The sequence below is a fragment of the Hemiscyllium ocellatum genome, chromosome 19, assembly GCF_020745735.1.
Source record: "Hemiscyllium ocellatum isolate sHemOce1 chromosome 19, sHemOce1.pat.X.cur, whole genome shotgun sequence".
In the NCBI taxonomy this organism is placed as follows: Eukaryota; Metazoa; Chordata; class Chondrichthyes; order Orectolobiformes; family Hemiscylliidae; genus Hemiscyllium; species Hemiscyllium ocellatum.
The window spans coordinates 57071118-57096642 of record NC_083419.1 but is presented as its reverse complement, the minus strand read 5'-3'; the positions used below and the strand labels follow the sequence as shown (position 1 = coordinate 57096642).

The 25525-nt window shown below is 41.1% G+C and overlaps 1 protein-coding gene across 2 annotated transcripts in view; it reads right to left on the bottom strand.

Annotated features, from left to right (window-relative positions):
* The window catches only part of LOC132824991 (sortilin-like), a 116307-nt gene extending 113416 nt beyond the window's left edge, over positions 1-2891 (bottom strand). Inside the window, exon 1 of one of the 2 annotated variants that reach the window (XM_060839945.1) lies at positions 2496-2891. In XM_060839945.1, coding sequence (XP_060695928.1) covers positions 2496-2756 — 261 coding nt within the window. In that variant the 5' untranslated portion in view covers positions 2757-2891. The remainder of the gene's footprint in view (positions 1-2495) is intronic. The other variant, XM_060839944.1, reaches the window with a different exon arrangement.
* Positions 2892-25525: the final 22634 nt, after the last annotated feature.

The window sequence follows — 25525 nt, the reverse complement described above, 5'->3', positions numbered from 1 at the left end:
ACCTTCAAAAGTCTTTCATCATCCAATCGCCTGTTGGTAATTCCCAGAACTGTTTGACAAGCAAAAAGAACTCTGTTCTAGCTAAAATCTGAACCAACATTGTCATGATAGACCAGACACCAATCATTAGGATTAAACTGACAGTCTAAACGAACACCCCTCCCCATTCCTAACAGCGTTGAATACTTAAACATCTTATTTTGCTTGTACATACAAGAAATGATGAAGTCAAAAGCCTGACCATTTTATCAAGTGCTTCTAACATACAGAACTTTTACACTGTTTATACCAAGATGCTATGCAACATACTTATTACAGTGCACTCTCTCACAGATTAGTGTTCAAAACAATCGGGATAATATTACCAAACATACCTCAATTTAATATGTATTCATAGTACTGTCATTTTTTTTAAAACACCTTCAAATCAGGGTTAGAAAAATAAACTCAAGCAAACAATGTACTAAATGGTAATACCAACAGATCAGAGTAAATTAAAGGTATCCTGAATTACATGCATTACAAAGAGTAAAACATTCCCTTCATTAGAAGCAAATAGTTGTTCAGCCAAAATAGGTTATTCATCTCCTGTTTCGCAATTCAATGACAATCATGGCTGATCTTTATCATAACACTGCCTTGATTCCATATCGTTGTCTTAATAAAAGCTATCTAACATTTCAAATAACTGCTTATTTTAATAACTACAGGATCTAACTTTTTGTTCATCATGCACATAATCTGGTATTGTGGCTGAGGGTCATCCTCAATTATCAATAACTTTAAAAAGCTCACTCTTTATTCTCAGAGCCACACCATCTAACAATTACCTGCTGCACAGCACTTGTATGTGGGCTGGACACCAATGTTTATTACACAAGTTCCTTTAAACTAAAATTAGCAGTGACTGAGCCCTAGTAGAAGGTAGCTGTTAGGAATGAGATTTAGGCGTAAGGTTGATACACAACACATGTCTGTTTAGAGAACAACTGTGATCAATTTCACTTAGAGCTGAGACGCAACACAACAGGCTGTGCTGGCAAGCCAAAATTGAACAAGACTCACTCCAAAGCGAGTGAAATTTGAAATCCGAGAGTGTTCCACCCCAAGTAAGGACGGCATGTTCTAGTTATGAACTTTGTGTGTAAAGTATTATCGGTGGCCATTTGTCAAAACACTGACAGGAGAGATTTTTGAAAGTGATGAGAGTTGGCCCACATATGGAGGAAAAAGGGGTGGGAAAAAAAAAATCAATCCTAAAATACTTCTACTGATTAATTTTGAATGGTTAATAAGCAAGACACATTTAGCTGTTTTTTTTATTAATCTGGCCTGGTCAGGGGTCCCAGAGTAATTATTGATGGCCACATTTGTCAAAACTTGAAAAAAAATCAAAACACTGACAGGTGATTTGTTGGGAGTGACAAGAGGTGGGAAAAATCAATCCTAAATACGTCTTCTGGTGAACAGACAATAAACAGGACTCACGTTATGGGTGTTTTTGTTTAATTTATTGTGGTCTGTGGCCCCAGAGTAATTACTTGGTGGCCACATTTGTTAAAACTAAAACAAAATCAAAACACTGACCGGAGATTTGTTGAAAATGATCGGGAAAGGTCAGTGCTAAAGTGCTCTGCGGAACCATTAATAAACAGAAGTCACCTTGTGGGTGTTTTTGTTCAACTTGGGCTAGTTTGTGACCCCACAGTTATTACTTGGTGGCCACATTTGTCAGAAAACAATAACAAAAAAAACAAAACTCTGGCCAGAGACTTGTTGGAAGTGCCAAGAGTTGAAGTGTGGAAACGTTAATCTTAGAAAAGTCTTCAGTTAATAATCAGGACTCACCTTGTGGGTGTTTTTGTTTAACTTGGCCACATTTGTCAAGAAAAAACAAAAAAAAGAAGAAAAAAAATCAAAACCTGATCAGAGATTTGTTGAAAGCGATGAAAGATGAAGTGGGGGTGGAAGTCAATCCTAGAAAAGTCAACAGTTAATAAAGGAGGACTCACCTTGTGGGTGTTCTTGTTTAACTTGGCCACATTTGTCAAAAAAAAGAAAAAAATCAAAACCCTGACCAAAGATTTGTTGAAAGCGATGAAAGTTGATGTGGGGATGGGGGGTGGAAGTCAATCCTAGAAAAGTCATCAGTTAATAAAGAGGACTCACTCACCTTGTGGGTGTTCTTGTTTAACTTTGCCACATTTGTCAAAAAAAAGAAAAAAATCAAAATCCTGACCAGAGATTTGTTGAAAGCGATGAAAGATGATGTGGGGATGGGGGGTGGAAGTCAATCCTAGAAAAGTCATCAGTTAATAAAGAGGACTCACTCACCTTGTGGGTGTTCTTGTTTAACTTTGCCACATTTGTCAAAAAAAAGAAAAAAATCAAAATCCTGACCAGAGATTTGTTGAAAGCGATGAAAGATGAAGTGGGGGTGGGGGGTGGAAGTCAATCCTAGAAAAGTCATCAGTTAATAAAGAGGACTCACTCACCTTGTGGGTGTTCTTGTTTAACTTGGCCTGGTCTGAGGTCCCAGTGCCACAGAGGGACACCCCTCCCTGTTGCTGGGCACTGCGACTGCGGGGAGCTTCTCGCTTGTACCGGGAGGCGCCCCTAAGGGTCGCCAGCTGCTGGAAGACCTCGACTCGGTGGGCAGGTAACTCGGGGAAGTCTCTCTTGTGGTCGCAAGACACCGGGCAGCCAAAGAGCAGCGCGACGGCGAGGAGGCGGCAAGCGGCGAGAACCGCGGCCATTCCTGCCTTCCAACGACTTTGTTGTTTTTTTTTAAACAACACCCTCACCGATACAGAAAGGGGGAGGGGAATGAGGAAGGGAGAGAGAAAAATAAAACAAAACTCAAAACAACATGAGAAACAAGGAAGTAAGAAGGTGATCGGGGGCGGGCTGGGTGATGCTGTCGAAAGTTGGATGCCCGCCAGCACCGTGTGTCCGGTTGCTAAGCGGCTTGGGCTGTTGCTATGAGATGATGCGATAAAGGCTCCCTGTAGTGCACCTGTCACCTGTACAGCAGCCAAGTGACGACAAAACAAAAAATAAAACAATATCCAACATTCACTCCTCAAAGTCCCAGCCCCAATTTCGGAGTTGACTTTATTTCTCCTCCTCCCTTGACCATGTGAACACGCCCCACTGACCTGTGCTCTCCGCAGCAATGCAACTATTAAATGTTATTGCCCTGTTATATCCCGGTCCCTCCTCCTGCTGCTACACCCGCCGACCACCTCAATACGCCCCACTGACCTGTGCTCTCCACAGCAATGCAACTAGTCAATGCTATTGCTCTGTTAGATCACTACCCCCAACCCCATGAAGGGTTTTTGCTCCAAACATCGACTCTCCTGTTCCTCAATGCTGCCTGACTTGTTGTGCTTTTCCAGCACCACACTCTTAGCTTTGATCTCCAGCATCTGCAGTCCTCATTTTCACCTTAACACTGACCTGTGCTCTCCACAGCAATGCAACTAGTTAATGCTATTGCTCTGTTAGATCACCTCCCCCCCCCCCAACCCCATGAAGGGTTTTTGCTCCAAACATCGACTCTCCTGTTCCTCAAGGCTGCCTGACCCGTTGTGCTTTTCCAGCACCACACTCTTAGCTTTGATCTCTAGTCCTCATTTTCACCTTAACACGCCCCACTGACCTGTGCCCTCCACAGCAATGCAGCTAATGAGATTGCCCTGTTAATATCCCGGTTCCTCCTCCTCCTCCCTTGACCACCTTAACACACCCCACTGACCTGTGCTGTCTACAGCAATGCAGCTATTTAATGTTATTTAATGCCCTGTTGTATCCCGCCCAAAAGAAATAGGGAACTTCCAACTTCACATCTAACTCTACCGCCTCATTCCTCCTCACCTTTCCACTGACAGAGGGTCCTGCCCAATGAATGTTCCCCACCCCAAAACGCAGATTTCAAGAATCCATAATATTTTCCCTTGTTCACTTACAAATGGTGTTTTGTCCAATATCTGTCACGGAAACGAAACGAAAGAAAGAAAACAGCTCGAGACAAGCGCACTCACTATGCAAATAAGCATCCAAATCTTCATGCAAAATCGGAGGAATAAATGTAGGCTTATATAAAAAAAACAATCCCAGGCTGTTTTAAAATTCAAAAGGAAGACTCGCAAATTCAAAAATCCCGGAACGAAAAAGCCTGTTATTCAGGGGCATTGGTCATTGCCGTAAGGAAAACATTGCATTTGTGGGACAGTAAGGACTGCAGATGCTGGAATCCAGAGTCAATAGATGTGAAGCTGGAAAAGCACAGAAGGTTAGAACGGCATCGGAAGAGTCGGAAAGTCAAAGTTGCAGCCCGACTTTCCTGCTCCTGGGATGTTATCTGACCTGCTCTGCTTTTCCAACTTCACATCTATTGACTTGTACTTGTGGGAGTTGACTTAGTCTGATTTACATACATTGTACATGAATGTAACCTGCAGTGGGTGGAGTGGTGAAGGTGGGTTCAAAATAATGTCTTGTAGCTTCATTGTTTTTATGCAGGTACTTCTACAGTTTCACAGGCATTAATGAATGAATGGCTGGTGTGGAATTATGATTTGGGTACTAATTTTTGAGTACAGCTCAAAAGGCTAAGACATTCTATTCTTTGTTCCATTCTACATTGACCAGGGGAGCATCTAAATAATCAGGACTAGAGGTTACAAAGCCAAGAGCAGATAGACAGAAGTATCAGGTCATGTTATCACAGCTGCAACATGACTTCCCAGCTCCCATACTCAATGCTCTGACCAGTAAAGGAAAGCATACCAAACACCTTCTTCATTACCCAATCTACCTGCAACTCTACTTTCAAGGAGCTATGAACCAGCACTCCAAAGTCTCTTTGTTCAGCAACACTCCCTAGGACCTTACCATTAAATGTATAAGTCCTGCTTTGATTTGCTTTCCCAAAATGCTGCACCTCACATGTATCTAAATTAAACTCCATCTGCCACTCCCCAGCCCATTGGCCCATCTGATCAAACATCCTTTGTAATCTGAGATGACTGTTTTGGCTGTCCAGTACACTCCCAATTTTGATGTCATCTGCAAACATACTAACTATACTTCCTATGTTCAGATCCAAATCATTTATATAAATGACGAAAAATAGTGGACCTAGCACTAATCCTTGTGGCATACCACTGGTCACAGGCCTGCAGTATGAAAAACAAACATCCACCACCACTCTCTGTCTTCTACCTTCGAGTCAGTTCTGTATCCTACCTTCGAGTCAGTTCTGTATCCAATTGGCTAATTCTCCCTGTATTCCATGAGATCTAGCCTTGCTATCCAGTCTCCCATGGGGAACCTTATCGAATACCTTATTGAAGTCCATATAGATCATGTCCACCACTCTGCCCTCATCAATCCTCTGTGTTACTTATTCAAAAAACTCAATCAAGTTTGTGAGACATGATTTTCCACACACAAAGCCATGTTGACTACCCCTAATCAGTCCTTGCCTTTCCAAATATGTGTAAATTCTGTCCCTCAGGATTCCATCCAACAACTTGCCCACCACCAATGTCAAGCTCACTGGTCTATATTTCCCTGGCTTGTCCTTACCATTTCTCTTAAATAATGGTACCACGTTAGCCAACCTCCAGTCTTCTGGCACTTCACCTATGACTATCGATAATGCAAATATCTCAGCAAGAGGCCCCAAACTTCCCACAGAGTTCTAGGGTACACCTGATCAGGCCATGGGGACCCTCTCTCACTAGTATCCTTACAGACAGGAAGGACACCACTTCAACTGGGACAACACATCCATTCTAGGACAAGCCAAACAGACAATTCCCAGAGGCATGGCATTCTAACCGGAACTCTATCAACAAGCACATCAAGTTAGACTCTATCTACCACCCCCTGGGGAAAATAACAGGAAATGACATCACCACCGGAAATGACGTTACCACGAGGAATGACCTTGCCAACCCAAAGAAACCCAAATATATAAATAGAAAGCAGGAATTATGTGCATCTTGTCCACATTCCACACCTCTGCCCTCAGACCCCACCCCTCCAACCGTAACAAAGACAGAATGCCCCTGGTGCTTTGCCCGGAGGCCCACTAAACATGTTGCCTATTAGGGTGACAAAACGTCTGGAAATGAACCTTCCAGCTCAGCGAGCAAACCTACATCCAGGTCATGGGGATTTATGCATTTCAAGGCATCCAGCACTTCCTCCTCTGTAATATGGCATTTTTCAAGATGTCAAAATCTATTTCCCCACATTCTATATCTTTCATGTCCTTTTACACAGTGAACACTGATACAAAATACTCTTTTAGTATCTCCCCTATCTCCTGAGGCTCCACACAAAGACTGCCTTGCTGATTTCTGAGGGAACTTATTCGCTCCCTAGTTATCCTTTTATCCTTAATGTATTCGTAAAAAACCCTTTGGATTCTCCTTAAAGCCATTTGCCAAAGCTATCTCATGTCCCTTTTTGCCCTCACGATTTCCCTCTTAAGTATACTCTTACTGTCTTTATACTCTTCCAAGGATTCACTCAATCTATCCTGTCCATGCCTGACATATGCTTCCTTCTTTTTCTGAACCAAACCCTCAATTTCTCTGGTCATCTAGCATTCCCTACACCCACCAGCCTTTCCTTTCACCCTAACAGGAATATACTGTCTCTGGACTGGCATTATCTCATTTCTGAAGACTTCCCATTTTTCAGTGTCCCTTTATCTGCAAACATCTGCCCCAATCAGCTTTTGAAAGTTCTTGCCTAATACCATCAAAATTAGCCTTCCACCAATTTAGAACTTCAGCTGTTAGATCTGGGCTATCCTTTTCCATCACTATTTTCAAACTAATAGAATTATGGTCACTGGCCCAAAGTGCTCCCTCACTGACACCTCAGTCACCTGCCCTGCTTTATTTCCCAAGAGTAGGTCATGTTTTGCACCTTCTCTAGTAGGTACATCCACATACTGACTCAGAAAAGTTTCTTGTACTCTTAACAGATTCCTCTCCTTCTAAACCCTTAACATTATGGCAGTCCCAGTCTATGTTTGGAAAGTTAAAATCCCCTACCATAACCATCCTATTATTCTTACAGATAACTGAAATCTCCTTACAAATTTGTTTCTCAATTTTCCGTTGACTATCACAGGGTCTATAATACAGTGCCAATCAGGTAATCATCCCTTTTTTCTATCTAAGTTCCACCCAAGTAACTTCCCTGGATAAATTTTCAGGAATATCCTCCCTTAGTACAGCTGTAATGCTATCCCTTATCAAAAATGCCACTCCCTTTCTTTTTCTTACCTAATTTTCTATCTTCCAATAACATTTGTATCCTGAAACATTGAGCTGCCAGTCCTGTCCATCCCTGAGCCACGTTTCTGTAATTGCTATGATATCCCAGTCCCATCTTCCTAACCATACTCTGAGTTCATCTGCCTTCCCTGTTTGACCTCTTGCGTTGAAATAAATGCAGTTTAATTTATCAGTCATACCTTGTTCTCTGCTTTGTCCCTGCCTGTCCTGACTGTTTGATTTGCTTCTTTTCTCAGTTGTACAAGTTTCAGATCGATCTCTTTCCTCAGTATCTCCTTGGGTCTCACCCCCAACCTTACTAGTTTAAATCCTCCCAAGCAGCTTTCGCAAATCTCCCTGCTAGTATATTAGTCCCCTTCCAATTCAGGTGCAATCTGTCCTTCTTGTACAGGTCACTTCTATCCGAGAAGAGATTCCAAAGATCCAAAATGTGAATCCTTCTACATACATCAGCTCCTCAGCCACGCATTCATCTGCTCTATCCTCCTCTTTCCACCCTCACTAGCTGGTAGCATTGGAAGTATTCCGGATATCACAGCCATCAAAGACCTCCTTGTTAAATTCCTGCCTAACTTTCTATATTCTCCCTTCAGAATCTCATCCTTTTCCCTTCCTATGTCGTTGGTATCAATGTGTGCAATGATCTCCTGCTGGTCCCTCTCCCTTTTGAGAACATTCTGCACCTTCTCTGTGGCATCCTTGATCCTGGCACCAGGGAAGCAACTCACCATTCTGATTTTTCACTGCTGGCTGCAGAAACATCTGTCAGTGCCTCTGACTAGAGAGTTCCCTAACACAATTGATCACTTGGAACCCGGCGTACACCTCATTACATTAGAGCCTTATTGATACCAGAAACTTGGCTGTTCGTGCTACAATCCCCTGAAAGTCCCCCTACATTTTCCAAAACAGCACACTTGTTTCAAGTGGTGATAGCCACAGAAGACCCCTGTACTATCTGCCTACCTCTCCTACTTTTCTTGGAGTTAACCTATCTATGTGACTGTATCTGTGGTTCCTATAAATGCTTTCCATCACACCGGGGTAATCCTAGCTCTTATAAATTCCAAAAAGAGTTTTGGTTTTTAGGTCTGTTCATTTTCAGATGAATGGATAATGGATATCCAACCTTTATAAAAATTGGATGATTCAGCATCTTGAGACTGTTCCTCCATTCAATTAAATTATGGCTGATTTGTATATTAATCTGATTTGGTTCCATAGCCCTTAATACCCTCCATGAAAAAAAAACCTTATTAATCTCAGTTCTTACATTCTCAATTGCCCATCATCAACAGTTTTTGAGGGAAGAGAGTTTCAAATTTCTGTTGCCTTTGGTGTGAGGATGTTTTCTGACATTAATCTGAAATGTTCTAGTTCTGATGTTACATATTTACCTTTCATCTTATCCCGAACCTTAACTTATCACATTATTTAATCATCTATTGTCCTATAACTTTTAAAATATGAGTTAAATTCTCAACCTAAAGGAATTATGCAACAATATTTGACATTTTAAGATATTTACTATAACAAACAAATGAATAGCAAAATTTACTAAATAATATTTGAGTAGGCAGTATATACTCTAACTACAGTGAAGACCCCCATTTCACATGTAAAATGACTGAAAATCTCCCACAACAGTTATACATTATTGTGTCCCTTAGGTAGACACTTCATTCCAGTCCAATTATAATTCTTATTTCATTTTCTCCTTTCCAGCCAGATACCTTATAATTCCTAATCTGACTACTATGATGTAGGTTACCCTGGATGTTCTTCCTTCTGGTCAAAGCTAGGCGAATTCTTCAGCTTCCAGTTTGGTCTCTTTAGGCCAAACACAAAATCCCACCTGCATTTTGCCCAGTGAGACTTATTGATTCTATCCCTTGCTTACTCGTGTCCTTCTCTCTTTCCCTTAAATTCTTACAGACTGTTTCATCTGTGAGAATAGGAGATGTCTTCAGGATAGAATCTGATCCTAAGGACGTTTCCATCCCAAATCACATTGGCCTGTATCCAGATAGAAATGCTCATTAATATTCTTTCAAACACTGTCACCCCTCCAAACTCCATTCTATCTTTGAATTAAATAGTCTATTTAAAGTATAATTGTAAACAAAACCTAATATTCCTGACTCTTCCCTGGGAATTGAAAACATGTAGTCTATCCAACATATTACAGGTGCATTGGTCATTGCTTACAAATGTGGATATTTTTGAACTCCTCAGTGAAACAACCTTTGACCTGACCTGCCCTCCTTTCATCTTTAACAGCTGCAACACAAAAATAGATCATTGACATCCTTTATTCCTCCATCTTATCCTAAATTAAAGACCCAACAATTTAGAAAACTACATGTTACACTTCAGGTTCCCTCTTAATCTTCTAAACTCAAGGAAATCCAGACATGAGTCTTTACAAACTGTCCCAGTAGTTTCATTTCTTTGGTATCATAATTTTACGATAAATCTACATTACATCTCCAAAGCCATTGTACACTCCCTTAGACGCAGTGCTCAGAACTGAATGTAATGCTCTAAATGTGGTCTAACCAAATCTTGAAACAACTGAAGTGTAACTTCCTTCCTCCTGTGTTGCAATTTTGTTGAGATAAAGGCCAACATCTCATTAGCTATTTACTTTTATTTCCATCTGCTGGATTTCAATGCTTTCTGTGTATACCCTGAAATCTTTCCACTTCTCTATAGTTCCTAAATTGTCATCATTTAAAAAGATACTCTGCTGATTTACATCAATTAGCATGATCATAGGCAATGCTGAACTAGAGTTGCAGTCAGGCATGGTTTACATAAATTTAAGCATTTTGAGTATGATCTATTATGTACCCAGGATGGACTGTCAATTCTTATTTTGTCTCTCATGTAACAAATAATAAAGCCTATCATACATTCCTCCAACAAGAAGGTTCATACTTCTAATACTCAAATTTACTCACTTTGTCTTGACTCATCAGGGTGGTATGGTAACTCAGTGGTTAGCGCTGTTGCCTCACATTGCCAGGCACCCAGTTTAGATTCAAGGCTCTGGTGACTGTGTGAAATTTGCATGGTTCACCACCTCAACCCCTCCACTCCCCACCATGTCTGCGTGGGTTTACTCTGGGTGTTCCGGTTTCCTCCCACAGTCCAAAAATGTACAGGTTAGGTGGATTGGCCCATATTAGATTGCCCACAATGTCCAGAAACATGTAAGCCATGAAAAATGCGGGGTTACAGGGTTGGAGAGGGAATGTGGGTCTGGATGGAGGGTCGGTGTGAACTCGATGGGCCAAATGGCCTGCTTCCACACTGTTTGGATTCAGTGTTTCTATGACTGCTCTGCAAAATTATACTTGCATTGGAGAATAGATTTTCTTCGCACAATACACAATGACAAGGAACGATTGAAAACCCTGCTTTAAGAATGGAGGCAGATTCTTTTTCTCATCTAAGTCTCTGACTTGCTATGTTACTTTCAAAAATATTGGCTGTTTTACATTCACGTGTTCATACCCTTTTTTTTAGTTGCCTTTAACCTTAGCTTTGTAAAAGCAGCAGGAGAGTATGTGCTACAGAATCAATGATAATATTTTACTTACCTTTATTTGGCTATCCAATGGATGGGGTAATGAGATTTATGTGTAGAGTGGGACTGGCAGTGTCGTCAGGGAATAAGTTGTAGCCCTGCTCCACTAGTGTTGACTGTTGAGTGCCAAATCCTGATCAGTCCAACAGGGAGTTAGGTACTTAGTGGCCTGATGGTGAAAATGTGACATTAGGTTTTACGTATTTCATACAGATGTTTGATTCCATCTGGCAAATGCAAGTAACTATTTATTTAGAGTCATAGAGTCAGAGAAATGTACAGCATGGAACCAGACTCTTTGGTCTAACCCGTCCATGCCGACCAGATATCCCAACCCAATCTAGTCCCGCCTGCCACCACCCGGCCCATATCCCTCCAAACCCTTCCTATTCATATACCCATCCAAATGCCTCTTAAATGTTGCAATTGTACCAGCCTCCACCACTTCATCTGGCAGCTCATTCCATACACGTACCACCCTCTCTGCGAAAAAGTTGCCCCATAGGTCTCCTTTATACCTTTCCCCTCTCACCCTAAACATATTCCCTCTAGTTCTGGAATCCCCCAACCCAGGGAAAAGACTTTCCCTATTTACCCTATCCATACCCCTCATAATTTTGTAAACCTCTATAAGGTCACTCTTCAGCCTACGACGCTCCAGGGAAAACAGCCACAGACTGTTCAGCCTTTCCCTATAGCTCAAATCCTCCAACCCTCACAACATCCTTGTAAATCTTTTCTGAATCCTTTCAAGTTTCACATCATCTTTCTGACAGGAAGGAGACCAGAATTGCACGCAATGTCCCAAAAGTGGCCTAATCAATGTCCTGTACAGCCACAACATGACCTCCCAACTCCTGTACTCAATACTCTGACCATTAAAGGAAAGCATACCAAACGCCTTCTTCACTATCCTATCTACCTGCGACTCCACTTTCAAGGAACTATGAACCAGCACTCCAAGGTCTCTTTGTTCAGCAATACTCCCTAGGACCTTACCATTAAGTGTATAAGTCCTGCTAAGATTTGCTTTCCCAAAATGCAGCATCTCGCATTTATCTGAATTAAACTCCATCTGCCACTTCTCAGCCATTGGCCCATCTGGTCAAGATCCTGTTGTAATCTGAGGTAACCCTCTTCGCTATCCACTACACATCCAATTTTGGTGTCATCTGCAAACTTACTAACTGTACCTCTTATGCTCGCATCTAAATCATTTATGTAAATGACAAAAAGTAGAGGGCCCAGCACCGATCCTTGTGGCACTCCACTGGTCACAGGCCTTCAGTTTGAAAAACAACCCTCCACCACTACCCTCTTTCTTCTACCTTTGAGCCAGTTCTGTATCCAAATGGCTAGTTCTCCCTGTATTCTGTGAGATGTAACCTTGCTAATCAGTCTCCCATGGAGAACCTTGTCAAACGCCTTACTGAAGTCCATATAGATCATATCTACCGCTCTGCCCTCATCAATCCTCTTTGTTACTTTCTCAAAAAACTCAATCAAGTTTGTGAGACATGATTCCCCACGTACAAAGCCATGTTGACTTTCCCTAATCAATCCTTGCCTTTCCAAATACATGTACATCCTGTTCCTCAGGATTCCCTCCAACAACTTGCCCACCACTGATGTCAGGCTCACTGGTCTATAGTTCCCTGGCTTGTCCTTACCACCCTTCTTATACAGTGGCACCATGTTTGCCAACCTCCAGTCTTCCGGCATCTCACCTGTGACCATCGATGATACAAATATCTCAGCAATAGGCCCAGCAACCACTTCCCTAGCTTCCCACAGAGATTGAGGGTACATCTGATCAGGTCCTGGGGGTTTATCCACTTTTATGCATTTCAAGATATCCAGCACTTCCTCCTCTGTAATATGGACATTTTGCAAGATGTCACCATCTATTTCCCTCCAGTCTATATCTTCCATATCATTTTCCACAGTAAATACTGATGCAAAATACTGATCTAGTGTCTCCCTCATTTTCTGCGGCTCCACACAAAGACCGCCTTGCTGATCTCATCAGCAGGAACGATGAGTCTGCAGAGAGAAGTTGCAAAGGCTAATGGACTGGTGCAGAGCTAACAACTTGTCTCTGAACTTTGACAATAGTTGTTGACTTCAGGAGGGCAGAGAATGACCACTCTACACTGGACATTGACAACTCTCCCGTGGAGATCGTAAAGGGCACCACATTTCTTGGCGTACACCTGGCAGAGAATCTCACCTGGTCCCTCAACACCAGCTCCATAGTCAAAAAAGCCCAGCAGCGTCTCTACCTTCAGGCTGAGGAAAGCCCACTTCCCACCCACCAACGCCCCCATCCTCACTGCATTCTACAGAGGTTTCATTGAGAGTACCCTAAGCTGCTGCATCACTGCCTGGTTCGGGAATTGCATCGTCTTGGATGGTAAAACCCTACAATGGATAGTGAGGAGAGCTGAGAAGATCATCGGGGTCTCTCTTCCCTCCGTTACAGATGTATACACCACACACGCATCTGAAAGGCTACGAGCATTGTGGAAGAACCCACACATCCCTCACTCAAACTCTTCTCCCTCCTGCCATCTGGCAGAAGATATTGGAGCATTCAGTCTCTCATGGCCAGACCGAGCAATAATTTCTTCCCCCAAGCCATCAGGCTTGTTAACACAGTATAATCGGACTCTTTCCGATCTGAAATTCTTTGCACAATTTCGAATTGCTGCGAGAACAATGTCTATTATTTATCATTTATCTATTACACTGTAACTTGCATGTTTTGTACTTCTTAAGAACTTAATGTTGTGTACGATTGTGTAGTTTGCATTGTCCATGTAGCAATATATATATATATATAGTATACATGACTATTACGTCAACTTGACCTATGTATATATCTATAATATGTTGACCTCTACCACTGATGATGGCAAGAGGCAATGTTTTTGCCTCTGCTTGTTAGTCTGGTTGCCTGGTTAGAAACAAAACATCTCAAAAATGAATGAATATATTTTAACAAAACTTGATACACAGATAGAGTGTAGCCTTACAAAAAAATTACATTGGTAAAGATATCTGGATTTTGGATTTTTTTTAAAGGATCCATTCACATTGGGAGATTAGATCAATTTTTTGAAGAATATTGTTGTTTTAGTTTATTTAGAATATTTTGACTCTTTTAAGATGTTATGGATTGTCTCAGGTAGAATTTGTCATGGCTGACAAAATTTGAGCAGTATTTTCAGAGCAGATTGTTGGATGTGGATAAGCTTGATGTCTCCTCAGTAGGATGGAGGTTCTTAACATTTTTTGGCTTTGTAGTTACAGACCATAAAACAGGCAGATAAAAGACTGAAGAAAGAACTCTGTAATAGTAATAATATTAAGTTAGCATAGCCTGTTGCAGGTATGTATTCTGCTAAGTGCCCTCTCCACTTGTCTTTTTTTCTTTTCGCCTGAACTGTAAGAGCAGCTTGGGTTGATATTACACGCTATTCACGTATCAAGTTGTTACTTTGTGCCAAAACAGTATAAGGGTACAACTTGCACATACTCTATTTGGACAAAAGTAGAAAAATGCCTGCATAACATCAAATGTTTTGTGTTGCCTCTGCAGTGGATCAGTGTGCCACACAGTAAGACTGTGCCTACATGAATGTAGATATATGAGTGAATACTGTAAACCATAATAAGCTCCAGAAAACTCATTATGCGGCATTGTGTGCACAATGCAAAGTGGCTGGCACACAAAAGGGTATTGGAAAGAAACCAAACCACGCCTAAAATAGGACTTTTCCAAATTATTCTGGCTCATCTGTGTATTGGAGAATTCCAAATTATGACCTTCCTTTCAGTGTCAAACAGTATGCTTGGTGCCATGTAGTAACCTGTTTACAGACAGCTGGTGCACTACACAGGTGAATCAGTAAACAGCTGGTAAAGAAACTTATGCATGAAAAAGGCACACAAGTGTTTCTAGACAAACTAAGACCTTATGACATTGAGTCTTTGCAAACCTCATTGCAACACTTCTGCCAGGATTAATACCCTGGGGCTGGTTCTTACATGCATCATTGATCCTGGTTTCGTATTGACTGCAATTTGATAAATCTGTGGAGGTTTGAAATTTAAAGTCAAAACAACATTGATACACACCCAACTATTGTGGAAAATAAAACCTTAATGAGAGGGTTTTTTAAAAAATTTGAATTACAGGGTGCAATTTGGAAACAACAATCATGAGGTAAAGATCAGAAGAAAATTCAGTGGAAAATTTATAAAAGGCTTTTGATGTGTAAATAATAAGAGATTATTTCCAGGCCAGTGAATTTGTATTAAGATTGATAATAGAAGAATAAAATGAACAACTTTCTTCATTTTGTGCTTAAAGCCAGTACGGTACTACCTTTTTCGTATTGAGATACCAGTTTAAATTATGTAAGGTTGTGGTTGTGTTTGCCTGCATGTACATTGGCCCTGAAGCTGTTTGCTCTTTCTCTCTTAGATTCTTATATTCCTTATGTACAGTAACACTTCTTTATTTACATCTGCATACAATAGGTTTCTCTAATACAGGCCTCTAGTATATTGTCTATGAGCTCTCTTCACATGCTCACTCATACAATCATGGAATCCATACAGTGTGGAAACAGGACATTTAGCCCAACGAGTGAGTTATCTTCTGCTCACTGATGTCAGTCATGTAATCGATTTTCATGAATCTCATTCTAACATGTTACCTCTAGTTTCTCTCGACTTAATCCACAGTACTGCAGACATTTACTTTTACTTAATTTTTACAAAAATTCTTTTGTGGGATGTTGATGTTGCTGGTTGGGCCAGCATTTATTGCCCGTCCCTGGTTGCCCTTGAGAAGGTGGTGGTGAGCTGTCTTCTTGAACCGCTGCAGTCCACCTGCTGTGGGTTGACCCACAATGCCATGAGGGAGGGAATGCCAGGACTTTGATCCAGTGACAGTGAAAGAACACTGATATATTTCCAAGATGGTAAGTAGCTTGGAGGGGGACTTGAAGATGGTGGTGTTCCCATGTATCTGTTGTCCTTGTCCTTCTAGGATTTGGAAGGTGCTGTCAGGATCTTTTGTGACTTTCTGCAGTGCTTCTTGTAGATAGTACGCACTGCTGCTACTGAGAGTTGGTGGCGGAGGGAGTGGATGCTTGCAAATCAAGCAGGCTGCTTTGTCCTGGTTGGTGTCAAACTACTTGGGTGTTCCTCGGGTTGCACTCATTCAGGCCAGTGGGCAGTATTCCATCACACTCCTGACTTGTGCCTTGTAGATGGTGGACAGGCTTTGAGGAGTCAGGAGGTGAGTTACTTGCAGTATTCCTAGTTTCTGACCAGCTCTTATAGCCACTGTGTTTATGTGGTGAGTCCAACTGAGTTTTTGGTCAATGATAATCCCCAGGATGCTGATAGTGGTGGTAACCTGTTGAATGCTAGATCGCCCCTTATTCTTGATGGCCATACTCTAGTATTTGTGTGTTGTGAATGTTACTTGCCACTTGTCAACTGAAGCTTGGATATTGTCCAGATCTTGTTGTATTTGATCATGAACTACTCCAGTATTTGAGGTGTTAAACATTGTGCATTTGTCAGTAAACATCCCCACTTCCGACCTTATGTTGGAGGGAAGGCCATCAATGGAGCAGCTGAAGATGTTTGGGTCAAGGATACTATCCTGAGGAACACCTGGAGAAATGTCCTAGAGCTGAGATGACTGACCTCCAATAACCACGGCCATCTTCCTATGTGTCAGCTATGACTCTAACCACTGGAGATTTTGCCCCCTGATACCCATTGATTCCAGTTTTAGCTAGGGCTCCTGGATGTCACAACTAGTCAAATGCAGCCTTGATGTCAAGGGATTTCACTCTCACCTCCCCTCTGGAATTCAGCTCCTTTGTCCATGTTTGAACCAAGACTGTAATGAGTTCCGGATCTGAGTGGCCCTGGTGGAACCCAAACTGGGCATTACTGAGCAGTGTATTGCTGAGCAGGTGCTGTTTGATAGCACTGTTGCATCATTTTACTGATGACACCTTGCATCATTTTACTGATGATTGAGAGTAGACTGATGGGATGCTAATTGTCTGGGTTGGATTTGTCCCGCTTTTTATGCACAGGATAAACTTGACCAATTCTCCATATTGTTGCATGGACATCACTGTTGTAGCTGTATTGGAACAGCTTGGCTAGAGGACTGACAAGTTCTGGAGGACGATTCTTCAGTACTATTGCCAGAATATTGTCAGGGCTTGTAGCCTTTGCCGTATCCAGTGTCTCCATCCATTTCTTGATATCATGTGGAGTGAATTGAATTAGTGAAGACTAGCATTTGGAATCGGGGACCACTGGAGGAGGCCAAGATGGATCATCCACCCAGCACTTCTGACTGAAGACCGCTGAGAAAGCTTCAGCCTTATCTTTTGCACTGATGTGAGGGGCTCTTCCATCATTGACGATGGGGATATTTGTGGAGCCATCTCCTCCCAAGGGTTGTTTAGTTGTCCACCATCATTCACGATTGGATGTGTCCGGACTGCAGAGCTTAGATCTGATCCATTGGTTGTGGGATCACTTAACTCTGTCTATCACTTGCTGCTTATGCTGTTTGGCATGTTTGGTGGCTTCATGAGGTTGAAACCTCATCTTCAGGTATGCCTACTGCTGCTCCTGGTATGCCCTCCTGCACTCACCATTGAACCAGGATTGATCCCCTGGCTTGATGGTAATCATTGAATGGGGGATATGTGAGGCCCTGAGTTTAGATTGTATTGGAGTGCAATTCTGCTGTTGTTGATGGCCCACAGACCTTCATGGATGCCCAGACTTGAGTTGCTAGATCTAATTGAAGTCTGTCCCATCTTGCACGGTGATAGTGCCACACAATACGATAGACGTTATTCGTAATGTTAAGGTGGGACTTCATCTCTGCAAGGGCTGTGTGGTGGTCACTCTTACTAATACTGTTATGGACAGGTGCATCTGCAGCTGGCAGATTGGTAAGGATGAGGTCAAGTATATTTTTCTCTCTTGTTGGTTCGTTCACCACCTACTACAGACCCAGTCTAGCAGCAGTGTCCTTTAGGAAAAGACCAGCTCGATCAGTAGTACTGTTGCCAAGCAACTGTTGGTGGTGAACCTTGAAATCTTCCACTGAGAGTACATTTGGTGCCCTTGCCATCCTCAGTGATTTCTTTAGGTGTTGTTCAACATGGAGGAGTACCAATTCACCAGCTGAGGGAAGACGGTAAGTGGCAATCAGCAGGAGATTTCCTTGCCCATATGTGATCTGAAGCCATGAGACTTCATGAGGTGCAGAGACAATGTTGAGGACTCCCAGAGCAACTGCCACCTGACTGTATATCACTGTGCCACCACCTCTGCTGGGTCTGTCCTGCCGGCAAGATAGGACATATCCAGAGATGGTAATGGTGGTGGCTGGGACATTGTCTGTAAGGTGTGATTCAGTGAGTACGACTGTGTCAGGCTGTTGCTTAACTAGTTTGTGAGGCAGCTCTCCCAATTTTGGCATGAACCCCCAGGGTTAGTGAGGTGGACTTTGCAGAATTGACAGGTCTGTTTCTGCGTTGTCTTTTGCCAAGGTCAGTGCCAAGTGATCCGTCTGGTTTCATTTACTTAAAAGTCTTTATAATCATTAATATCATTATTAACATTATTACTGCTGTCACCATCTCGGATGCACCCCAAACCCCTCTTAAAGCCTGAATGTCACAAGTCCAGATGATCTGAAACTCTGACTGGATGTCCCGCTTTGTTTTGCCGGTTGCTTGAGTTCAGCACTAGAGTGATGGTGTTATATCATGCCTGGAATTGCCAAATTATTCTGTACAAACTCTGATGTAGTTTTGTTTTAGGTGTCCCATATTCTATGATAATTGTACTTAGTCTCACTTCTTGGCTCAAGTAAGATCATTGTCATTAGTTCCTAGTAAATATCTTCTCAGGCTTTCTGGCAATAAAGGTTCTCAGTTGATATGTTTCTCTGATATGCCTGGCTTCTGATCTGACTTTGTGTCTCTTAACCAGATTTCTGTCATGGCTTTAATGTTGATAGACTTGTGCTCTATATCTAGAGGTGTACCAGCTCTGCTAATGTTTGCTGTAAGGGCTTTCCTCAACTGGCATTACCTTGTGGTTCTGAGAGGTATATATGAGGTTTTGTTCTAAAACTAGTACATCTGTTTACCTCTTAATAATTTAAATGATGATTGTCCATGATTTAATATTGTTGCTGTAGAACTGAATGAAGATAATCCATTCTGGATTCCAAAGCATCAGTGACTTCCCCGTCTTTACTCTCTTTGGGCCTCCCCATGAGACTGAGGGTGGAGTGAAAAGCCTATCCCAGATAGCCTTGCATGTTGTAAGTAGATATGCTGAGCATGATATTAACATCTTCTTTCAAATTAATGTGATATTCCTGCTTCAACCTTTGAATATACAGGGTATTTGGAAATTCTTGCCGAAATTCTCTCCCAACATTATTCTGATGTATCATGCCCACTCTCTTTAAGAGATTAAATGAATCTGCTTAACAATGAGTTTGCTGTTTCCTCAGTAGATATAATGTTTCACCGAGATTTTGAGCTCTGTGACTAAGCTTTCTGATGATTTGCCCATGCATCTGAAGATGTGTACCTCCTGGCCCCGAGAGTTTTAACTTAGCTAGAGTCCAGAGTGAGGTGCTGGAAAAGCACAGCAGATCAAGCAGCATTGCAGGAACAGGAGAATCGATATTTCAATCATCAGGAATTCCCGAAGAAGAGCTTATGCCCAAAATGTTGATTCTCCTGCTCCTCAGATGCTGCCTGACCTACCGTGCTTTTCCAGCACCACACTCTCAACTCTGATCTTCAGCATCAGCTGTCCTCACTTTCTCTAGTTGATTTTAACTTAGCTAGTCTGACACTTGCAGACTTGAACCATTGCAAGCTGTCTGCTAATATTGAAGACGACTTGCAGTGGTTCAAGTCTGCTGGTGTTGACGATGCTTCTGTCAAGTTTAAATTCTCTTTTAAAATCTCGTATCTTCAGGTTGATGGTCCAGGATCTGTTCTGACTCTCTTTGACCTCCCCAGGAAGTTTTTATTTCAACTTTTGTTCTGTACTTTTAACTTCATGGATGGTCTCTGTGTTTCTTGATATCCATTTCTCGAAAAAATTTTCTTTACCTTTTGAGGTGACAATGATGTTGCTAACTTCCAACATTTTGATGAAGAAAGACACATTTGGATAACCAAGAGTGTGCGAAGAATTACACTATTAAGTGTAATTAATATTTAGTATTGCCAGTCATTGTCGCAGTATAGCACACCTACATGTACTGCAAGCTCCGTATGTTAATACACAGGTCCATGCTCTTTGCAGACAGAACCAATATGCACACACTGCACCTGTTTCAATTAAACAAAATAGGTGACAGTCATTTGCTGGTTCACTTCTCAGGGCAATAGCTTGAGAAATCAGACAACCAGCTTGGTTTGAATTTTGAAGAAAGCCTGGCAGTTAACAGCCAATCATCTTTAACTGCTACATTCTCCAAGGGAATGCCTCTACCAATCAGAATTTATTGGCACTCTCCTCTCATGCAGAATTAGTATTATTTTTCCCCTTTTCTTGGTAGTCTTGTGAATTGTCCTGATGAATCCAAGACAAAAAGCTTTGAAAGATGTGTCTTTTTTTTCAGAAAGATTCCAATTGTGTACTACCAAATAACTATTTACAATAATATCATCTAAATGTTCCAACTGGCCACACTTTTAGAGCCAGCTCTCAATGTTGCTGTAGTGATTGTCAAAGGTCAGCCAGCTAGACATCATAGATTTTGAGTTCTCTGATTTGGACTGTTAATCTGCTCCAATCAGGGAACCCTGCTGACAGATAAAAGGAGGTGTGTCAGAGATTCTGGCACTAGCTAACTCTGATGAGGCAGTACTCGATTCATGTCTCTTCATATGTAAATAAAGTGTGACTTGGTGATGGGATACTGGCCATTGTGGAGTTATTTCATTTACATTTGTGATTCTGTTTGGAGATATATTTTGTACAATCTAATATGGCGATGACCTGCATTCCATCTCTTTCTAACCTTTTGATAGATTATATTGTCACTCCCACAAGCCTAAGGTCTATCCATCCAACCGTATCAGAAGAATCTCTCATATTTCCTTGCAATACTGACTGATTTTGTGCTTGCTTCTGAGAAAGTTCATGTTTAGTAATAGCCTAATTACTTATTTTTAAAATTCTGAACAAAGTGTTATTGAACCTATCAGGGCTATTCCTTCAACACAGCTGTCAAGCAGTCAGATAATGCTACCTTGTCATTTTTTTGTAATAAATGTCACAGTTTCATTGACATTTTAGGTTGCCAACACTGATTTGTCAGAACATTTTGAAAAGGCAGTTAAAGTTCATCAGAACTAAATAGGTTGGAGGGCAACACCCTTTAGTTCCCTAGTACCAGTGATTGAGATGTTGATTCACCTCTGGTCACAAAGCTGTCATATATACCATATATTGTGGCATATGGTTAGTCCAACACACCTGGCAATCCCATCTTATTTAGCTCAAAAATCATGTTTTCTGTATTCTTTGATCCTCCCCTTTCAGCCATAATATTCTACATTTGCATTATTACTCAGACTTAATTTTTTTTCATTCCACACTGCAGGTTTCACCGATCAGAGCCTTCTAACTGGATGCAAGGAATTAATCAGGCAATACAGACTGTGTTGCGAAAATGCAAGAAGATAAGACACATACAGAACAGATCCCAGCAATTACAAAGATTACAACCGAGTTCACCCATGTTGGCAGCGCACTTTTAAAGGTGGTGGAGTATATGTCAAGCTCCACTTTTGAAGGAATATTTGAAGACTTCAAATTGTTGTCTTGTATACAGTCATAAACAAGGTGCTAAAATGTTCCTGGTGCCGTTTGTAGCCACTCCTGCCAGGAGATCTGCTGTCATGAGATGCGAGCTTGTCTGTCTTGTACCCTCCCATATATCTACCTTGGCTTGACTGCAACCACTTTGTGACATCCTGACCTTTCTTTCTGCTGCTGTCTATTTTGCATACTAGAGGAGATTAGAGCATTCCAGCTCTTATCAAATGGCCAAAATATTCACACTTTCTTTTCTAGATGTCAATTTAATTATTTTAAGAGTTCCTTTTGCTCATGTGATTTCAAGAACCTCTTCACTTGTCTTTTGTTTCACATACCAAATTTTTAGCATATAGCTTGGCATTCCCATTTCAAAGGCCACTATTTTCTTCTGTGGTTCTTTATGTATTGCCATGACTACAGGTCAGAACCCCAAAGGCCGAGGGGCATTTACATCCCTTACTTTCAAAATGTGTTTTTTTTTAAAGAAGACTGCCCACAGAGATAAAATAATTTCAGGCCTAAATTCAGTGGCTGGACTGGACCAATTCTGTGTGAGACCAATGGAATATAATACCTAACGCTGGTCAAAAGAAACTTCAAACAAATTGGTCTGTGATCTCTTTTGACAACAAAGATGATGATGAGCTGACAAGCCCTGCTCAACAGCAACTTTGTCCTTGCAGATTGTGTTCCAAACTGCAGATTCGTTATGTATTCTTCAAAGGGGAAAATACAAAATGACAGATTTGAAAAGCCAGTTTTAACTTTACTGGAGTGAACTAGAGGGACTGTACAGTATCGTATGTACCCACTTGGGTTCCATTATTAGTTTGCTGTGATGGTCATAGTCAGAGAGCTATCCTGTACTTCTATGACGCAGGTAAAGAGTCTCTCACTCAGAGTGTTGCAAACAAATTTGACAAAACTGGAAATTGGGACACAGGAACTTCAACCAACATGCAATTGACTGATCAACTACTAATGTCAACCCTCGTGGTAATTTCACTTGCAATGGTCAGGGAGTTCATTTATCCACTCTTCACAAACTATTCAGAGTTTGATCAGTATAATATGTTTTAACTTTTTTTTTGAATTACTTCTTATTTCTAGTTCGTGTGTATGTGTATTATATCATTCTTCTCGTGTTTAGTAATTAATGGACACTCTTTATTAATTCCATAAATTTTGACTGATCTGGGATCCCTTGCAAATTAATCTTGTATTAGTCAACCAAAGGGGGAGATGAATAAAGGTGGGAGTCAGTTCATCCATCCTTAATATTGTGGGGTATCTAGTCTGGAATCATAATGGATTGTGGAACGTTGCCTGGATCCAGGTTTCCAAGGTTTACAGGGAAGTGAATAGATTGGATCATAGATTATAGAACATAACAGCGCAGTACAGGCCCTTCGGTCCTCGATGTTGCGCTGACCTGTGGAACCAATCTGAGGACCATCTAACCTACACTATGCAATTCTCGTCCGTATGCCTATCCAGTGACCATTTAAATGTCATTAAAGTTGGCAAGTCTGCTACTGTTGCAGGCAGTGTGCTCCACACCCCTACACTCTCTGAGTAAATAAACCATCTCTGACATCTGACCTCTATCTATCATCTCTCAGTTTAAAGCTATGTCCCCTTGTGCTAGCCATCGCCATCCGAGGAAAAAGGCTTGTCATTGCCCAACCTATCTTACGGATTTTATTTTCTTGTTACAAGCTGGAGTTTCCTTTCTGTTAAAACATCCTGCATAAAATTATTTCCGGCTATCTATCCTTCTTCTCACTTCTGCATCACATGTGTGGTCATCTATTATCATTTGTCCCAAATAGACAATCTTATTCATTTGGTCCACCGTGACACTGCAATCTTTACTCGGGTGTCTTAAAATATATTCTATCTACTCACCATTGTTTTTGTCTTTTTGTTGTTCATACACTAAACAATTGCTTCATACTCCAGCTCATCCCATGGAGTTACTATTAAAATTCAATAGTGGATTCAATGGAATGTAACAAAAAACTCTATGGGTTATGTGATCTAAATTAATATGTTTATTAGCGGTGATAAATATATATATAAATAATATATTAAGCAGATATTAATCAGCAAATATATATTAAGCAGGAGATGTGTGTTGAGCAGTAAATATATGGATAAAGCTGTACATATATTTAAGGTAGTAAATGCATATTGACAACAAGTCTCACATCCTTGCGACCATCGGGGGTCCCACTTTATGACTGTCGGTCTGGAGCATTCAAGGATCCTGGCACCGTTGGTGAATCCTGGTCCGAGGTGAAGTCCAATAGCAAAAACACATGTTAAGTTGACAATAAGTTTAATCGGTTTCTTATCATGCTAAGTCCCAGCCCGAGGTGAAATCTACTGAATGGGGCAAAGTACTGTTCTGAATCTAAGATTACATTCTGTGTTACCACTTTGTGGTACTGTCAGTACTTTTCCAAACATTCCATTACGCAGAAAAACATCTCCAGGTAGCTCCATATGACAACCCAATTTGATAACTCTCATAGACAGCTTAGTGTTACCTGCTCATCCCTCTGTCAAAACAGGCTGTGTTTGCATTAGGCTCGTCTCCTACATACTTTTCCACTTTATTTCAATTAACTGTTAATGATTAACTACTAATGGTCTGGTTTGAAGATATCATTTTTAATCCTACCACTACGGTTACTTCTTGGATTTTGGTACCATTATTCTGACCAATTATTCCCCGAGCCCCACCCACTGCCTCCACCAACTAAGATGTTGGAATTCCCCTCATCCTATGGTCATGAAAAGTAATAGAAAATGCAAAACTTTTATTTCTCTTCATCAAAGCCCTTCAGCCTTCCCAACTCAATCTCCCAATTCAATTTCCTCCCTCTATCCTCTCCTTCATTCCTCTGTCTTTACCTTCTCCCATCAGCAATTTGCTGCATCCTCCATCCCTCCCCTCTCTGTCAGCCCCTGTCTGTAAACCTAACTAGACCTGAATAGTACTTTGGGTTTGAATTTTGGTTAAATCACCCTCAATTGTTAAAAATAAGTTATATGTTTTCACCAAGGAGTTAAAATAAATCGTGTGGCAATATTTAACCGAAGTAAATCATAGGAATGGATATTACATCCAACACACTTGAAGTAACTCATCTATGGCAAGTGAAGTCATACTGTTAAGATAAGATGACATTGATCATGTTTATCAAGCCAAATTACACTTCATTTTCAAACCGGGTATACATACTGTAACATAGTAAAAACAGCACAAATGAGAATGTATCCTGCTGCAATTCTGTGTAGTTCAATCGCATTAATGCTAACATAAACATTAGCAGTAACCAACATATAATTAAAAGTTCAGAGCATATTTTGGATTAATTATTTTCATATACGACCATACCATCGTTTATGTATTCCTTGCACCAACTTTCTTACTTGCATTTGAAATAATCGAGCATTATTGCAATATGTAAAGGTCAAACTGACCAGTTAGTATGTACTGTTAGTTATGCTGTTCTGCACACAGTTCTATTGTTTACAGAAAGAAGGAACAGGTATGTTTTACAATTGTTGTCTACCAATTGTACAGAAAGGAAACTACTTTGCCTTAATGCATGACAAAATGTGATTGTTTACCTACACTATTTGCAATAATAAATCCTTCTTGAGGGCTATTCACATT